General features: G+C 41.9%; 2 protein-coding genes across 3 annotated transcripts in view; both read right to left on the reverse strand.

Moving 5' to 3' along the window:
• Positions 1–483: 483 nt before the first annotated feature.
• ALDH8A1 (aldehyde dehydrogenase 8 family member A1) lies at positions 484–13,581 on the reverse strand. Of its 2 annotated transcripts, XM_081855346.1 has the most exons (8): positions 13,560–13,581; positions 11,935–11,996; positions 9,281–9,428; positions 8,832–8,987; positions 6,992–7,141; positions 6,296–6,552; positions 3,439–3,600; positions 484–1,865 (listed from the first exon to the last, which is right to left on the reverse strand). In XM_081855346.1, the coding sequence occupies exons 1-8, from the start codon at positions 13,564–13,566 to the stop codon at positions 1,401–1,403; spliced, it is 1,407 nt and encodes a 468-aa protein (XP_081711472.1). In that variant the 5' UTR covers positions 13,567–13,581; the 3' UTR covers positions 484–1,400. The 2 variants fall into 2 exon arrangements, with proteins under 2 accessions (XP_081711472.1, XP_081711471.1); XM_081855345.1 differs by lacking the exon at positions 13,560–13,581 and having other exon boundaries at positions 11,935–12,372.
• A 519-nt stretch (positions 13,582–14,100) lies between these two features.
• HBS1L (HBS1 like translational GTPase) overlaps positions 14,101–18,032 on the reverse strand; it is a 41,998-nt gene continuing 38,066 nt past the window's right edge. The window contains exons 17-18 of the mRNA XM_081855321.1: positions 17,546–17,690; positions 14,101–14,734 (exon numbers count right to left, since the gene is read on the reverse strand). Coding sequence (XP_081711447.1) covers positions 14,723–14,734; positions 17,546–17,690 — 157 coding nt within the window. The 3' untranslated portion in view covers positions 14,101–14,722. The remainder of the gene's footprint in view (positions 14,735–17,545; positions 17,691–18,032) is intronic.

Raw genomic sequence — 18,032 nt, forward strand, 5'->3', positions numbered from 1 at the left:
CAGCTGGCAGAAAAGAAGGTTTTTGAAAAATTCCATTGCCCTAGGAATGGAAAACTACAAGATCTTTACAGTTATCAGACTGCATCTCATAGGTCTAGTATAATGAATCCCTTTCACTCTCCTTAATTTAACAGTTACAGATAGGTAGCCGTGTTGGTCTGCCATAGTCAAAACAAAACAAATTCCTTCCAGTAGCACCTTAAAGACCAACTAAGTCAGTTCTTGGTATGAGCTTTCGTGTGCATGCACACTTCAGTGTGCATGCACACGAAAGCTCATACCAAGAACTGACTTAGTTGGTCATTAAGGTGCTACTGGAAGGAATTTGTTTTGTCTTAATTTAACACTAAGATTTCACCATGGGCAGTGAAATACAAACTATGGTAGTTTTCTACCCTTCGAAGCTCAAAAACATGGACGGTTTCTTCCAACCGAATCCTTTTTCCATTTTTTTTTTTAAATTGATATTTTTTTCTTTATGGGTTTGTTCCATTTTGAGTGATTTTATTAATGGTAAAAAAAAAGCATCACAGAAGAAATGTATTTCTGAAGTACATAAAAATATATTAAACCTAAGCAATTCACAAGGGGGAACAAACAACACACTCTGCTGCCCTCATATGGATGTAAATGGAAGCTATATCTGAAACAATCGTTGTTTTCCCTATTCCTAAAGCTCACAGAAGGAATTTCCATTTGAAAAGGTTATAAGGTTATAATTTCTCGAATTTCCATTTGAATTTGTCATTTTGGTCCTGTTCAGTAAGCTAGAAGTTGCTAACCTGGCACCCGTGGGTGCAGCACCAGCACCCTGGAGGTGTTCTCCAGCTGCCCATGTGAAGCTTCTGATCTTCCTATTCTCCAACCAAATGACTCAGGGAGCAGACCAGGTGAAGGCAGGTTTAATATGAGCGGAGACTTTTGCAAAACTGGGACAAAGGGACTCAGGCTTCATCCACACCATACATTTAAAGCACATTGTTTAACACAAAGTATACAGCTAACTGAAGTTTATCCCTCACAGAGCTCCAATACTGTACGCAGCACCCTTAACAAGTTGCTTTGTTCCCAGGATTCTTGGGGGAAGTAACATGCTTTAAATGTATGATGAGTATGCAGCTGCAAGCACAGGCATTTTGCAGACTCCATCACCCCAAAATGAGCACTCGGTCCTAAAAGGTGCCCACATTCCAGCTACAAGCTTTTAACTTGCACCCCTGCTTTTCTCCATGGGAAGCAGGCAGGCAGACAACTAGCCAGTGAACTTATACCATCAATGCAATTACAGTATAAATTATGGCTTTCAGGTCACATTGTAAGCAAATCTGTCTTATCTATTTCAAAGACAGGCACAGGAAAAAACCACAGTGTTTGTTTATTCTGATGTGGAATATTTTTCATCAGTGCATCTCAGTGTGTTTTATAGTAATCGTTTTCACCTCAGTGAAAAACTCATAGGAATCCTTTGCTCCTTCTCTGCCTACTCCTGAGGCTTTCATGCCGCCAAAGGGCAAATTCAAGTCCCTGATAAGCCAACAGTTGGTCCACACCAATCCACACTGGAGTTTCTTAGCAACGCGATGAACCCGCCCCACATCCCTTGACCAGACGGTGGCTGCCAGTCCGTATTTGACCCCATTCGCTCTCCTGATCACTTCCTCTTCCGTGTCAAACACTGTGACGCAGGTTACAGGGCCAAAGATCTCATCCTGCATGCAAGTTGAGTCATCGGCAATTTCAGTAATGACCGTCGGAAGCATGAAATACCCATTCCTGTTTCTTGTTGGAAGAGTCAAAGTGTCGATCCCCTCTCCACAGAGAATTTTACCCCCTTCAGACTCTGCTTTTTTTATGTAGTTCTTTACCTATGAGGAGCAACAGCAACAAATCAATTTTTGAAAGGGTTGCAATTTCCAATTATCCACAGATTGGCTACAGAAATATTTTATTTATTTACAGGTATAAAAGTATTTCTAAAGCACCCTCATAAAATATCAGGGCAGTGCACACAAAAGAAATGCTTTTAGAAAACCTTAAAAACATAATGTAGTAGTTGTGAAAGGTTTCAACAGCTCTGAAGGCCTTTCGGTGTAAAAAAAAGGGGGGGTGTCCAGGAGGCTCCTGAAAGTCAAAAGTGAGGATACCTGCCAAATCTCTGCTGGAAGATGGTTCCACAGCATGGGACCACTGACACTAAATGCCCCTGAAATCTGGTTGAGGCCAGTCAGGGGGACAACTAACAGTGCACCTCCAGACTCCAGTGATTGGGCTGGGGTATAAGGGCTCAAGCTGTGCTTAAGACAGCCTGGACTCAAGGTGTCCAGGGAAACACAAGGCCCTTCAACCTGGCCCAGCAGGATATGGGAAACCAGAGCAGGTGCTTTAGCCGATGGTCAGCTGCCCCCACCAGCACCCTAGTCACTGTGTTCTGCACTAGGTAGAGCTTCTGGACCAGGCCCAAGGGAAGCCCCGCATAGAGTGCACTGCAGTAATCCAGTCTAATCCAAATACAGTGGTACCTTGGGTTACATATGCTTCAGTTTACAGACTCCACTAACCCAGAAATAGTACCTCGGGTTAAGAACTTTGATTCAAGTTGAGAACAGAAATTTTGCGGCGGCAGCGGGAGGCCCCATTAGCTAAAGCGGTGCTTCAGGTTAAGAACAGTTTCAGGTTAAAAACGGACCTCCGGAACGAATTAAGTTCTTAACCCAAGGTACCACTGTATGGGACTTTTTCCAAGTGATTTGTACTTCACAGGCATTGCTAAATGTCAACAGCAAGCACATGAGGCAGGGGCAGTACAGCTTTTGGAGAAGCTTCTTAGCTCCACCTCCTTCTACCGCCTACTAAAATTGTGGAAGGTGACAGTCCAAAACCTGAAGCTCTTGTGTCAGAATCCCAGTTATGCAAGCGGCCCCCACCCCACAGACACAAAAGGCTCCCTGCTTCAGAGTGTCACCTTCCATGTGTTAGAAGGGCATGGAGCTAGTGCACTCATTTGCACTGCATTTGTTTGCGAATGTTGTTTGGTAACACCTGAAGAGAGCTGTAGCAGTTAGGGATTTCAGGTACTTAACTAATAATGTTGATAGTAATCAATGCTGGGGAAACCCTTGGATCATTAAAAGTTGATATTGACTCTTGGAAATCGGAAATATTATTTTCAATCCTGCTGTCAACATGTTTGGAAAACAAGCTTACAAGAGGAAGCAACATTTTTAATTCCTTGTTACCCGGAGTGAATTTACATGCAATTCTAACAACTACAGTGCTTAAATTTTGAAAGGTATACTGGGCCTCAAAATCAGCTAAAAGTTCTGCCCTGTTCCCTATCCCAAAATGACTGTGACTTTCAAGCCAGACTTTCAAGCCAGAAAGAAAAACAGCACTTTATTTGATCACAAATAACCAACCTTGGTTTTTCTTTTTCTTTACCTTTGCTAAATGTTCTTTACTTATCAGTGCTCCCTGGTCAATTGTGGGATCTGAGGGGTTTCCAACTTTCCACTTTTTGACAGCTTCCACAAACCTTCTCAAGAATTCATTGTAAATGTTTCTCTGAACAAAGATTCTGCTGGTGCAGAGACATATTTCACCCTAGTAATAGGATGGAGAGGCAGGAGGGAAGAAAAAACATCGGTCAGGGATGAAAAATGTGATTTGTCTTAATCCAGATTCATTTATACTTGTCTTCTGCTTTCAATATAGATTGATTCTAGATACTAGCTGTTCACAAAAGTAGGTGTGGTTACTTAGTGCCCCATTCCCCAGCACATGCTACCTGAGGCCCTGGAATTACCGTATGTTTTGCTCTATAAGACTCACTTTTTCCCTCCTAAAAAGTAAGGGGAAATGTGTGTGCGTCTTATGGAGCAAATGCAGGCTGCACAGCTATCTCAGAAGCCAGAACAGCAAGAGGGATTGCTGCTTTCACTGCACAGCGATCCCTCTTGCTGTTCTGGCTTCTGAAATTCAGATTTTTTTTTTCTGGTTTTCCTCCTCCAAAAACTAGGTGCATCTTGTGGTCTGCTGCGTCTTATAGAGCGAAAAATACAGTACTCCATCAAGTGCAAATATCAGCATGTGGTTATATTGCTTGCCCCTAGTACCACATAGACATTAGCTATCTTAACAGATGTGAGCTCCTAACTCCATGTTTGCCCAGATAACAGGGAGGAAGGTCACTTACAGGGACAATAATTAGGTATGAGAAGGGATATTTAACTCCTCTTGTAGCTACTGATTATCTCCTGTCAATCTACACACACACACACAAACAAACAAACAAACAAACACACACACATTTTTTTCCCTACAATCAAATTCACTTCTAATTTCAGACCCAGATTGGGGGCAGGGGCAGTAATCTTTTGGAGGAATTTGCAGGGATGAATTGATGGGTGCTCTCTCCCACTCAGATTCTCTGCTGGAAAATCCCTCCCTGGGGTGTCCTGGTCCTCACCCTCTCTATTTCCCATTGCAAATATTATTCATCCCATCACCACCACACATGCCTGTTCCCAACAGCAGTGATGTCCAGCTTATGTGTAAAAAGGCCGTCAGACATTTGACTGACAGCACTGAGTGAAGCAATATCAACTAACAGATGTTTCATGTTTGAATCAGCTGAGGACAGCCTTTTGAAATAGATCTTTGGTGATCACTCGTGGCCAGCTAAGATAGTCTTCCATGAACACAGTCTTAACAATGAGTCTGTAAGTAACTGTGGAGGCCAATTCTGGATCCCCACGTCCTTCCACAGTGGGAATGCAGCCTATATGGTCACAGCACTGGATGGGGCGAATGAGATGATGAGGGTTGCAGCTTCCCAAACAGTAACTGGATGTTTAAAAGTGTTAACCGTTTCTGCGTGGAAATTTGGAGCAAATTACCCACACCAGCCTGTCATCTGATTGATGTCACACTGTGCTTCCTGCATAATTACTGAACAGCGACGCCACTGAAGTTTGCAATTAGTCAACTTGGAAAACAGATCTGATCAATTTGTGATGCTCAATTAACAAATGCCATCCCTCTGGATCTTAATGACTAACAAGCTTCTGCACCTGGACAGCCAACATTCAGCAGACAAGGGAGCTAAAGCAAGCAGTGCATGTGAGGAGATCACTGCAAATTCCTTACCATTTACTGAAGATTTTGTTAAAACTCTGGTGGGCTGTGTGAAATCAACACATAATTTGTGCTGCATGTGGGGGGGGGCATTTATCTATCATATTCTACAACCCGGCTTTTTAAATGTGTGTGTGTGTGTGTGTATGCAGATCTACGGCATAACAACAATTAATCAAAACCTCTAGCAACAATTGCAATAATATTTACCTTGGCAAGTTTCTAAATGTGGAATTTAAGAACTGGGTTCCACTTGCACTGCAATGGCATATAGGCTCTACAGAACTGTGTGTGCAGCCAAGGGACCTTAGTTGCACCTCCTCCAAGCATCCCATTCAACAGCAAATTGACTACCCAACCAAATAATCAAATCAACCAAGCAATTCTTCCTTGGTGACCATATATTCTCTACTGAGGCATCTCAAGCCTTTTTATTGTAGCTGAATGAATTTTTCATTGCCACCCACTGCTAATTCTACCAAGTACTCTCTTACATGTAAATATGATACCAAGTGGTACTATAGCACTACACATGAGGGGTTATTTGGGGGGGGGTGTAGGTGGCAATTAATGCACATTTCATTGCCATCTATCATACCCAAGCATTCTTCTACCGTAGGGGGATTTCTCCAAGTGGCCTCCTGCCACTGGACTATCAGGGTGTGGGCGTCTTCTTGCTGTGGTCGATATGTTCCTCAGATTCTCAAGTATCTCAGATGCATTTGCTTGGTCTGGCAACTAGACAACAGTTCCCAATGTGCAAGTGGAATTATACGCATGGCACCAGATAATACCAACACTCACGGGGTGTCAGAATCACCATCTGTGCACTTGCATCAACACATCTACGGACTAGGAGGGGATTCTCAAACAGAACTCAAATTTTCTCTGAACATGCTCTGAGGAAGCTGAAAAAGCACCAGCCAATAATAAATCAAGAGGATTAACATTTGCTTATTCATTCCTATCACTTGATACTTATGTCTCGATGTCCACTCAATTTGTCCCTTGTGGGATAGCCTTGTAGAAATCAGTTCCCGCATTCAAAATGACCCCCTCAGGATAAAATTCTGTTAGGGAGGGCATGCACATTTTTGGAGTTTCAAAAGCAAAGCAATGAACTTAGTATAAAAAGAGACAGGGAGTTGCCCATTTTCCATACCTGATTTGCAAAGCTGGATCTTACAGTAGTAGGAACACATTCATCTAAGTTGGCATCCTCAAAGATGATAGCTGGATTTTTTCCTCCAAGCTCCAGAGAGAGCTTCTTACAATACGGAGCACTCCTTTCAATGATGCGCTGGCCAGTGAGAGTGCTTCCCGTGAAGGAAATCAATGACACCTTGGGATGGGAAACTAGAGCATCTCCAGCTTTTGGACCAGTCCCAAATATGATGTTCACCACACCTGGAGGAATACCTTGCAGGTAGAAATAAAGAAAACATCAACACTCCTTCTCTTTGTAAACTTGGTAGCATGCTGCTTTAAAGACTACCCTGCATCCTATAGCAATATATACACTTTGGGATGCAAATGTGTCAACTGTTTTATTACTATACAGTGGTACCTCGGGTTAAGAACTTAATTCGTTCTGGGGGTCTGTTTTTAACCTGAAACTGTTCTTAACCTGACGTACCACTTTAACAAATGGGGCCTCCCGCTGCCGCCGTGCCACCAGAGCACAATTTCTGTTTTCATCCTGAAGCAAAGTTCTTATTTCTGGGTTAGCAGAGTCTGTAACCTGAAGTGTCTGTAAACTGAAGCATCTGTAATGCGAGGTACCACTGTATTGACACTTTACAGATTGATTTACAGAAAATGTGACACCCCTATACTAATACATCATTTGGGGAAATACCTGCTTTATTGAGAAGCTTGCACATCATCCAAGCAGTGGCAGATGTCATCTCACTGGGTTTGGCAATGACAGTGTTTCCACACACAATAGCCGGCGCAATTTTCCAGGTCAGCAAGTAAAGTGGCAAATTCCAAGGACTAATTAAGCCAGCTTTATTTTTATTGTTATTTTTTAAGGAGAGAAATGAAATAAATTGGTTTAAAATGGGAGTCTTGACATTTCGACAAAAGTTGAGATTTCCCCAATACCCAGCATGGCAACACTGCATATGCTTCAACTGTTTTTCCTTCTACTCTACCCTCAATGACCCATTCTGCCTGCTAACCTACAGAGGAAATATTCATCACCCGAGGGCCATATTTCCTTCTGTGCAACTATCCAGAGGACACAAGCCTGTTGTGGGTGGGGCCAGAAGGAAAAGTGTGTTTAGAATCATAGAATTGTAGAGATGAAATGGACCACGAGGGTCATCTAGTTCAGTCCCCTGCAATGCAGGAATATTTTGCCCAAGGTGGGGCTAAAACCCATGACCCTGAAATTAAGAGTCCCATGCTCGACCGACTGAGCCATCCTACCTTGGCAAAGCAGTGTGACTCTTGCCTTCATGCAGTAGGCTACACCCCTCTCTGTCCTCCATCCAAGATAAGCAAGAAGCATTATGAATTCCAAGACCAGACCATTTTAGCAACAAGAGAGAGGCGGTATATGCTGCCAGTTAAAATTTGACCCATACACTCACACTAAACAAGCTTTATAGGGCAGTCCAGATTTGAAGATAGAGAGGCAGACTTTTTCTGTGGAAGGAATTGATTGAATGTGGGATATATATATATATATATATATGAATGACTGGCTAAGGATATATATATGTGGGATATATATATATATAGAATGTGGGATATATATATATGAATGACTGGCTAAGAGGCTCAGATGAAGAATTTTTGTTATTTCCTGTTTTACAACTTAAGTATCAATTACTGACTAGTGCAGAGTAGCAATAGCTGTGATTGAAACATTTGCCGGTGTCTATTTATGGCATACTGGCTTTGTGTGCTTCGGCACCTCCTAAACTGTTGGAGGGAATCACTGGGTCCTTACAGAAAGCTAAAACCTTTCATTGTTGCTTGCAAATGCTTAATTACACAGAATGTTTCCTTAGATTTGAAATTGAGATTGATCCAGCAAAAGTTAATATTTTGAGTATACTGGAGTCCACAAGGCTTGCATAGGAAGGAGCTGTCCAATACACCAGGATGTTGAGGTATAATGCTGAGAACACCTTGTTGAGGCATAGTAGTAGTAGGAGTAGCAATAATAACATTTTAAAATTCTGAAGTAAAATTGTGACACCTAGTGGCATATCTGTGGAATTCCATAAACAGAAAGCACATTTTACAAAACAGTAGAATTAAAGTAGATTACGTTTTATCAGAATGTGGGATTAAAAGCTTGTATTTAAATTGTGAAATTTATCTGCTCTTTTCATTTACAAAACCTTCATACCCTTACTCCATTGAAGGTTATGGGATGTTGTGTTTTGTTGTAAAATCTATGGTGTGCAAAACTGTAAAAACAAAGAAACAAGGGGTGGAAATTGTAGACATATTCTGGGGCATGGCTTGATGTGGATTGGAATGTGATTTATATCGTTAAGTTATCTGAAATACTTTATTCAGACCATTGAGCTATGGCCCTTCCTCGTGTTGTCCTCATTAACCTTTGAGGTGGTAAATTCTGGAGGGGGCTCAGGCTGCAATAGATCCTAACAAAGGTGTCAGGGTCACAGCTGAGCACTGCTGGGTCGTGTGCAAACAGCACACTCCATAATAGGCCTTACCAATTCCCACAGGTGTTCTCTCAGTATAATGCATACAGCCAACATGGTCCATTTCTGTACATTCTGCTGTCTGGTGAAGGATGGCCGACGAAAAGAAACGGAAATTGTATACAGATCGGGGGATGTCCACCATTCTAGCAAATGTAATGGTTTTCCCTGAAACAGAGAACCAGTTGACAAATACCACGACTCTTTGGTTATTTAAGCAAGGAATTAATTGCCCAGCTTTCATAGCTAGTGCCCCTACCCCACTGCAACCACTACAACTTGCATGCAGTTTACAGAAATGTGCAGGGAAACATGCACTTGTACTTGATGAGGCATGCAAGTATTACGTGTTGATTATGCAAAATGAAGAGCAAGTAGGAAGGTGAAAACTCAAAGAGAACACCATTTCCTTCACCCTATTACCACTTGGAAGAACAGCCCAAACAGGCGTCTGTCTTTACCTTGATCCTTTGATTCTGCTTGAGCAAATGACTCCAGATCTTCTTCAATAAGGTCTGCCAACTTGCTCATTATTTTTGACCTTTCCTGGGGGCTTTTGGCCGACCAGCCTGGGAAAGCATTTTGGGCAGCAATGACAGCCGCCTCCACCTTAAAAAGACAATGAATGGATGCAGTTTGGGTGGTGTTCAGCAAAACCAAAACGCACAGTGTATGTTAACAGAAATTATGGGGAAAGGGGGGGAACGGCCATCGCTTCGTGGCAAAGCTCCTGTTTTGCATGTAGAAGGTCCCAAGTTCACTCCTTGGCATCTCCAGGTAGGGCTGGGAGGGACTCCAATCTGGAACCCAGACAGTCAGTATAGACAATATTGAGCTAGGAAGATCAATAATTTGACTCTGTATAAAGCAGCTTCCTATGTATTTATTGTATCACCCTTTCCATGACTCAGTTCAAGCCAGGGCACCATTCAAAGTAGAAAACCATAGCAGAAATACATGGGGGGAATGAATAAGTATTAAAAATAGGCTCTAGAGCAGGGGTGTGGATTGAGTGGCCCTTCAGATGTTGTTGGGTTTCGACTTCTATCAGTCCCAACTAGCATGGCCAATGTCCATGGACGATGAGAGTTGGAGTCCAACAACATCAGGAGGACCGCAGATATTGCACCCCTACTCTGGAGCATATATAAATTGCTTCTTAGCTACCTAGATCAACCACAGCCACCAGCCATGTATGAGAGTAGTGTTCAGAATCAGCAGTTATCACAACTGTTCAGTGAAGCTTTTAGTGTGTGATGCTGTATTGTGCTCTATGTTTGATGAGAGCCACACAGAGTGGCTGGGGCAACCCAGTCAGATGGGCACCACTACTACTACTATTAGACTTATCTTCTGGGCAGCTGTGAGACAGGCACCTCTTCTTTAGAAGCAGAAGTTAAGCTACTGCCAAGACTATCGCTTGACTTGCCCAACGTTAGATCTACAAATGTTGTTGGGTCTATAACTTACACCATCCTCAGACAGTGGCCATGCTGGCTGGGAATGATGGGACTTGTAAACTGGGGACCCAAAGTTGGAGAAGGCTGTGTTAGCCCTGTCTAGGAACAATACTCTTCCGTCTGTATGTCATCTTCCAATTTATTACATTAGGTGGCACTGTTGAGCTTTCGTTTTAAGGGTAATAGCAAGAAACCAGCCGTTTCTCCAGTTCGCAAATGTGCCTATGGGCCCCAAAAGATTAGCAACTCCTTTGCTAAGCAGCAGCCAGGAACAACAGAGACCCATCTGGTCTCAATGGATATGAGGAGCACTGAGCATCCACTGAGCACTCAATGGATATGAGGACCCAGTGGAGTGGATGGAAAACACAAGCACTGAAAAAGCAGCCGGCTGGTCTGAAGAGTCATCTAAAAGTCAAGTTTACACATTTGCCAAAAGCTGTTGTCAAATTCTCACCAACCCTGTCATGATGTTTGGGTGAGGAAATGTTATCTTCCAGATGTTGTTGAACACCAGTTACCATGAAGTCTCAGTCCAGTCTGGCCAATGGTTACGCGTTCATAGGAGTTGGAGTCTATCATCATCTGGGGAACCACAGGACCCCCACCCTTGGTTTAGGACCAGTCATCACACAGACAGAAGCCAGCAGGTTGTGCATTTTCCCAGTCTCATCAGTCGCTGGCAGGGAAATGCAGAAAGTGAGGGCCCCGATCCGCATGAGGAATGTTCTTAGATGTTACAGCAAGGATTACGAGAGTGTTCCACAGCAGTTACCAAGCCTTGAAATAAAAATGGAGCCCACTGCAAGTCCCCCCCCCCCACCTAAGGAGTACACAAACACCTCCATCTCTATCTCCATCTATGTAAGTGCACATACAAATGGAGGACACAGCCTTGGGGAAGGCTGGACCACAGGTCAATGCAAGTGGCTACTTGAAGTTCTTCTCTAAACATACTTGATCAAATAGAAGATCACCCCTTCTGTTTACATACAGAAGCAAACTAGGAAAGCACAAAGCTTCAGGGAGCCAGTTTAAACTTTAGCAAACCCAGCTAGTTACACTTCAACCATTACTTATCAGTGCGTAGCAAATATTTGATAGACTGGCCATGCTGAAGGTTGAGGTGAAACTGCAAAAACTTATATGTGGGTTTGTTTTTTGCAACTTTAGTCATTACAAATAGGTATTATGATTTAACTCAGTTCTTTTCAAAGCCTTAAGGAATAATGCATTAGGTGTAAGAGGCCTTGAACACAGTCATGTAACAAGCAATTCATTGCCTTCTCAGTTCACCTTGTCATTGGATACACTTCCATCTTACCAGTTTGAGAAACAGCTCATCGAGAGAAAGAAAAAGAAACTTCAAGGGAAAGTACATTAAACTTGGGTAGGAACATTGAGGGGCTTCAACTAATGGAAAGGAGTTTTGATTCAAAGATTTTAAAGCTTCAAACCAATACCATTAACCAATGCCACAAAGACATTCTCTGCAAATATTTAGCAGTATAATACAAAACATAAGGCAATTTCACTATTAGTTTTATACTGGGGAAAAGTGAAACAAATAAAATCAGCTGCAAAACATTTTTGTTAATTGTCCAGGCAATTACCCTGATATCATGACAAGGAGTTGAATCTATGCAGGAACTCACCTCCTCTCTGCCACTGTCTGGCACCTTGCAATAAACTTCTCCTGTAGACGGGTCATAGGAATCTAAATATGAGGAGCAAGGAATAAATTGGCCTCCTATATAGTTCTCCAAAACCAAGTGAGTCTTTGAGCCGGCCATTGTGACTCCGTTGGCATGATCTGAGTACTTTCAGTGAGCTTTCAGTTCATAGTGCACTTCTATCGATTTATGCTTGCAAGCCAGAGCTCCTCCCTCCCTCCCTTTAACTTTGTTAACTGGCTCTCCAAATGGGAAATTTCCATCTCTCTTCAGAGAATGCTAGATACCATGGATATATGCTGATGAAAATGCCCAATTCACTTGTTTGTTTTCCAGATTATAATGCCCACACAGGATGATTTTACCATGTACATGTGGTGGTGAGTGTGCGAAACTGGTATTGGTACAACTTTGCATAAAATAGCCAAGATATGAAAAAAATCCAAATGCCTCTCTACACAAAATGCATGATTGATTCAGTGCAAAGACTTGAAATGTGAACATTACTTGATGCGAGAGGAGGAAACAGGCATGGAATGTATAGGCTGATAATTATTATATGTAACAATTTACTGTAGCAGGCCTTCGGCTGGGTATATATTAAGCACGCACAACTTTCCCTTTAAATTTATTAATTCATCTTCAGCTTCATGGGCTTAAGGCTAGTTCCAAAAATATTTAGATTACTGTAAGTGGTTTTTCACTTACCTCTAGAAGCAGATATATTAGCCGTTGCTCAGTTAAAATTGTGCAGATGTATTGCATTTTAAGTTATCTGCACAGTAAGAATCCAAAATAGACTAAAAAACAACACCTGTAATGCAATCCAGCATGCTATGACCTCCAAATAAGAAAGACTAGGAATTATGTGCATTGAATGCACATAGAAATTATCCAATCGATCTTTCAGTGGCCCTGAAACCATCTCCCTCCCCCTTGACTTGCATGATAAGCTATCAGGTTCTTCTTTAGGAAACTGCAAGTTTTCCTCTAAAAGTTCAGTAAAATGTCAAAGGATGAAGTGATTCCATTGTCTCCATACCACTCCCTCTTCGAGAAATCATCTGGGCGGAAGATGGAATAGTTTATGTAGCACACTTACATAGCGCATCAGAACTGGACTTTATATAGCTTCATGAAACTTGAAGTATGATACATTACACCAGAGTTTTCCAAACTTTTCATGTTGGTGACACACTTTCTAGACATGCATAATTTTGTGACACAGTAATTCAGCTTTACTAGCAAACTAGAGGTGAAATTAACCCCTTTCCAGCCCTGGAAGGAGCACCTACACACTGCAGCTGACACACTAATGTGTCACAACACACAGTTTGGAAGGCTCCCTACCAGTGCTTTGGCCTTTTAAAAAATCCTATGAAGATTATTTTTATTTAACTAGATTTGCTGGTGCATGACATGGGGAGCGAAAAAAGGGAGCCAGGAGGAAATGCATGTAAAAATGTACACACTGAGCAGCTCTTCAGATGTTACTCCAACATGAAGAGTGAGATTGATTTAATGTAATGGTGATCCTCAGGGCTGCATCCCACCAACTTATCCCATTTGCACAAGGACTTCCAGCTTCAGAACAAAACATTCTCCACCTTTCATTCTGCTGCATTCCCCCGCTCCTCAATCTGTTCTGCGGTTCCCTCAAACCTCCAGAGCAGATGTGGGTGTGCACAAGGGAGATATGGGGAGGAGAAGTTCTGTTGTGCAATCAGTTCCAGAGCCACTGCCGATCGGATGAGGCAAAGTACAGGGGCAGAATTCCCATCCCCAAATACAGTGATGACCACTATCTACAACAACAAAAGATAGACTGATCATCTTCATTTTAGAAGCACTGGCATTGTAGCTCATTTAGACCATGTAATTGATAGGTGAAGAGAAAATCAATACACTTGACCTGTCTTTAAAAGATGGCACATGTAAAGGTAAGATTCCAGGAGTTTCTGTAGACTTCTTGGGTGTTCTGAGATGTACAGAGTGCTTATACACCTTCAGACTTAGGTGTTATCTGCTGGTCTGCACCTATGTCTTCACATCATTTGACAAGGGGTCTTATTTACTGCCCCTCATAACCAACTGTACCCCTTGTGCCAAGATTTTATTTATACAAGACAACATGAACAGAAACAAATATTATGCTCAGGCCAAGCTACTTTATTTTTCTACAATCTAAAAAATAAAAATAGCCATTATTGGACTAACTAGGGCTACACAAATAAGTTTTAAATTAATTTGGAATAGAAAGAAATTAACGGTTAATAATGGTTTCTGAAACAGAAGGAAACAGGGTTCTTTGAAAATGTATTTGTATAAAATCTGGAACGCTATAGCCCAATTGAATTAATTTATGAAATAATGTGCAGCAGGTAAGCAGTGCCCCCCACCCCAAAATAAATTGTAAACAATGTTTAAGGCTGGAAGTAACATGCTTTCCCCCCATGATGAATCATTGTCCTTTAACACATCATTCTGATAAACTTTTCATAAAGGTCCTCAAGAGTTACCAATGATGGTTTAAATGGGAAATAGAGTGGAACTTGTGCAGTAAGAAAGTGCAACGTGTATTTCCCTATTGGCATACTATTTTGAAGCAAGGACAGCTTCAAAATGTTTGAAGAACACCTGGTATTTCATCTTCTCCTCTTAAAAAGGTAATTGCCTTTCCTCCTTCCACTGATATGACTGGATTCATCAAATAAGCATATTTGGACATATGATTTCATTTGGTTGGATTGCAGAAGTTCTGGCACAGTCATCATTCTTTTATCTAAAAAGAAGAATTGAAAATTTTCAGAAAAGACATTGGCATTTATCCAAAGTGTACAAATGCAAAGACCTGGAACCAGGTTTGAAGGTGTTACTGAGCAAGGCCAGCACACAAGCTGACCATATTTTATTTATTTTTTAACTTTCACAGCTAACAGCAAGGGTGGGGAGTGGTAAGAATAGTAAGAGAGAGGGGAGAATTTTATAATGGGGAAATGGCATAAAGGTTTTTTTAAAACAAACAAACAAACAAACAAACCCTCCCCTAGCTCCGATACAAAATCTCTTGCCCTCACAACCTGCTTTTAAACAAGCAAGCAAAGAGACATTTGGTGATCCAAGCGCAGATCCCCCATCATCCCATCTAGTTTGGCGCTTAACCTTTTGTGAAAGAACTCAGCAAGACTTCTCTGCCTAAGATCACTGCGAGGTTCCCTAAACAAAATGCCGGTGTGTTTGGAACTTTGGAAAAGAATGGCAACTGAGCGGGAGATATGATAGAGGTTGATGAGATTATACATGGTGTGGAGAAACAAGAGACCCAGAACAAACAAAAGTGTTTTTCACATATTACATAGTTTACAGACGCTGTTGTCAGAAGTTGTAATGGGCTCAGATGGCTTTAAATTAAGATCTGACACATTTATGAAGAACAGGTTTTTATCAATAGATATAAGCCACCGTAGGCCAAAAAAACCTCTGGGTTCAGAGGCAGTATTCCACTGAACAGTAACTGAGTCTGTGTTTGTGCACACATTAGTGAATAGTAGGTGGTTTGTGCATGTTACCTCTATGGCCTAGGAACAAGATGTTGGACTGGGTGGACCATTGGTCGGATCCAGCATGGCTCTTCTATTAATCATAGAATCATAGAGTTGGAAGAGACCACAAGGGCCATCGAGTCCAACCCCCTGCCAAGCAGGAAACACCATCAGAGCACTCCTGACATATGGTTGTCAAGCCTCTGCTTAAAGACCTACAAAGACGGAGACTCCACCACACTCCTTGGCAGCAAATTCCACTGTCGAACAGCTCTTACTGTCAGGAAGTTCTTCCTAATGTTTAGGTGGAATCTTCTTTCTTGTAGTCTGGAACCATTGCTCTGTGTCCGCTTCTCTGGAGCAGCAGAAAACAACCTTTCTCCCTCCTCTATGTGACATCCTTTTATATATTTGAATATGGCTATCATATCACCCCTTAACCTCCTCTTCTCCAGGCTAAACATGCCCAGCTCCCTTAGCCGTTCCTCATAAGGCATCGTTTCCAGGCCTTTGACCATTTTGGTTGCCCTCCTCTGGACACGTTCCAGTTTGTCAGTGTCCTTCTTGAACTGTGGTGCCCAGAACTGGACACAGTACTCCAGGTGAGGTCTGACCAGAGCAGAATACAGTGGCACTATTACTTCCCTTGATCTAGATGCTATTAATTGGGACTTGTGTAAGAGCAATGGGGTATGGCGCACAAGGGCTACCTTCTTCTAGCCATGTTGAGCTTGGGATGTGACTAAGCACATAAATGAGTGAAGAGCTGCAAGCAGAGCTCTTTGAAAGTGCACTGACACATCATTCCATGAAGCCGTTTCTGCAGTTAGCTAAAATGCTGCCCAATTGTAAGGTTTAAAAAGTGCACACGCAAAACCTTCACAATTTTCGTTCAGGAAGATGACTCTTATGCCACCCTGCCTCAAGAAAAGTTGTGCCACTCAACTGCATAGACAATTCATCACATGACCTACTTGGCATCTCTGAAATACTAAAAACAAAAAAGTGCTTACATATACCACAGCCAAATAATGGCTTTTAAGCAGTATGCATTTTAACACAGCAGTCTCCTCTGAAGTAAAAACACAACTTTGCCTTTCTTCACATTGTACCTTCTAAGAAGTTTGGATGGGCAGATAAGGCCGAATCAAGCTATTCAAACATGTACCTCTCAAGTGACATGCTGTGGATTAAGGGAACTGAAATGCTGCCACTTTCTGCATTACAACAAGCAGCTGATCCACCATCTAATTTTCCGAGACAGACCATCTTGTGAGAACCTGATGCCCAACCTATTGAGGACTGGGATGACCAAGCCTCTTCTAATAGATTCCCAAACCCCAATCAAAGTAGGAGTGATGCTGGGCTAAACTACTTCCATCAAGGGGAAAAAAAAACCCAGTCAGCAAATTAAAGGATAGCATAAGAAAAGTGCAAATCACCAAGGAAAAATAAGGAAGGAAAGATATGACTGCCATCTTCAAATACCCAAAGGGCTGTCACGTGGAAGATAGAGAAAGCTTATTTTCTACTGCTCTGGAGGGTAGGACCCATACCAATGGATTCAAGGAGATTTTGACTATCAGGAACAACTTTGTGACAGAAAGAGCTGTTAGCTTGTGGAACAGTCTCCTTAGGGAGGTTGTGGTCTCTCTTTCATTGGAAGCTTTAAGCAAAGGTTGGATGGTTATCTGCTATGGATGCTTTAGCTGAGATTCCTGCATTGCAGAGGGTTGGACTAGATGACTTTGGGGGTCCCTTCCAACTCTACAATTCTATGATTCTATGAGAATTGAGACCTGGACAGAAACGTGTTTACAAAGATTTTGGCCTGGGAGACGAAAAAAGTGCTAATATTTCTAAGTGGTGGTTGTTTATTTCCTTTAAAATGTTTAATAAAAGAGTCTCATTTCCAAGCCTGATTAGCTATTCAAGTAGTCTGTAGTTCATTGTGGGTGATTTTTTGAAACAAGTGGCTGGAACCTCAACGTAAAGAATATACCACTTCATGATCTGTCATTATAAAGCATGCATACAAACATATGCTATACCTCCGTCACAACTCCTGCAGCTATGGTGGAGCCACTGTAGCGCAACATGAACCTTCCAAGTTCTTTGAAGTCTTTATAAAGTTCCAGAGCAACAGGCCTTTGTGTTTGCAGTTCTACTAAAGCATTCTGTCCTTTAGTCAAACACCTGTAAGGGGAAAAGAGCAACAGTTCATATACATTGTTATTGGATCTATTATTGTGCCTCTCCACATGTGTTCATGGAAAACACACATTTTGGGGAATTAGTAATACCAACTTTGGAATATTTACTGGAGACAAATGCTCACTGCAGACAGGATTGCATTGGAGATTCAGGTAGGTAGCCGTGTGGGTCTGACACAGTCGAAATAAATAAATAAAATTAAAAAATTGTCCAGTAGCACCTTAGACTCCAACTAAGTTGGTTCTGGGTATAAGCTTTTGTTTGCACAGTAGTATCTGTAGAAGTGTGCATGCACACAAAAGCTTATACCCAGAACAAACTTAG

Source organism: Podarcis erhardii (assembly GCF_964252035.2).
Source record: "Podarcis erhardii genome assembly, chromosome: 3".
NCBI classification, from domain to species: Eukaryota; Metazoa; Chordata; class Lepidosauria; order Squamata; family Lacertidae; genus Podarcis; species Podarcis erhardii.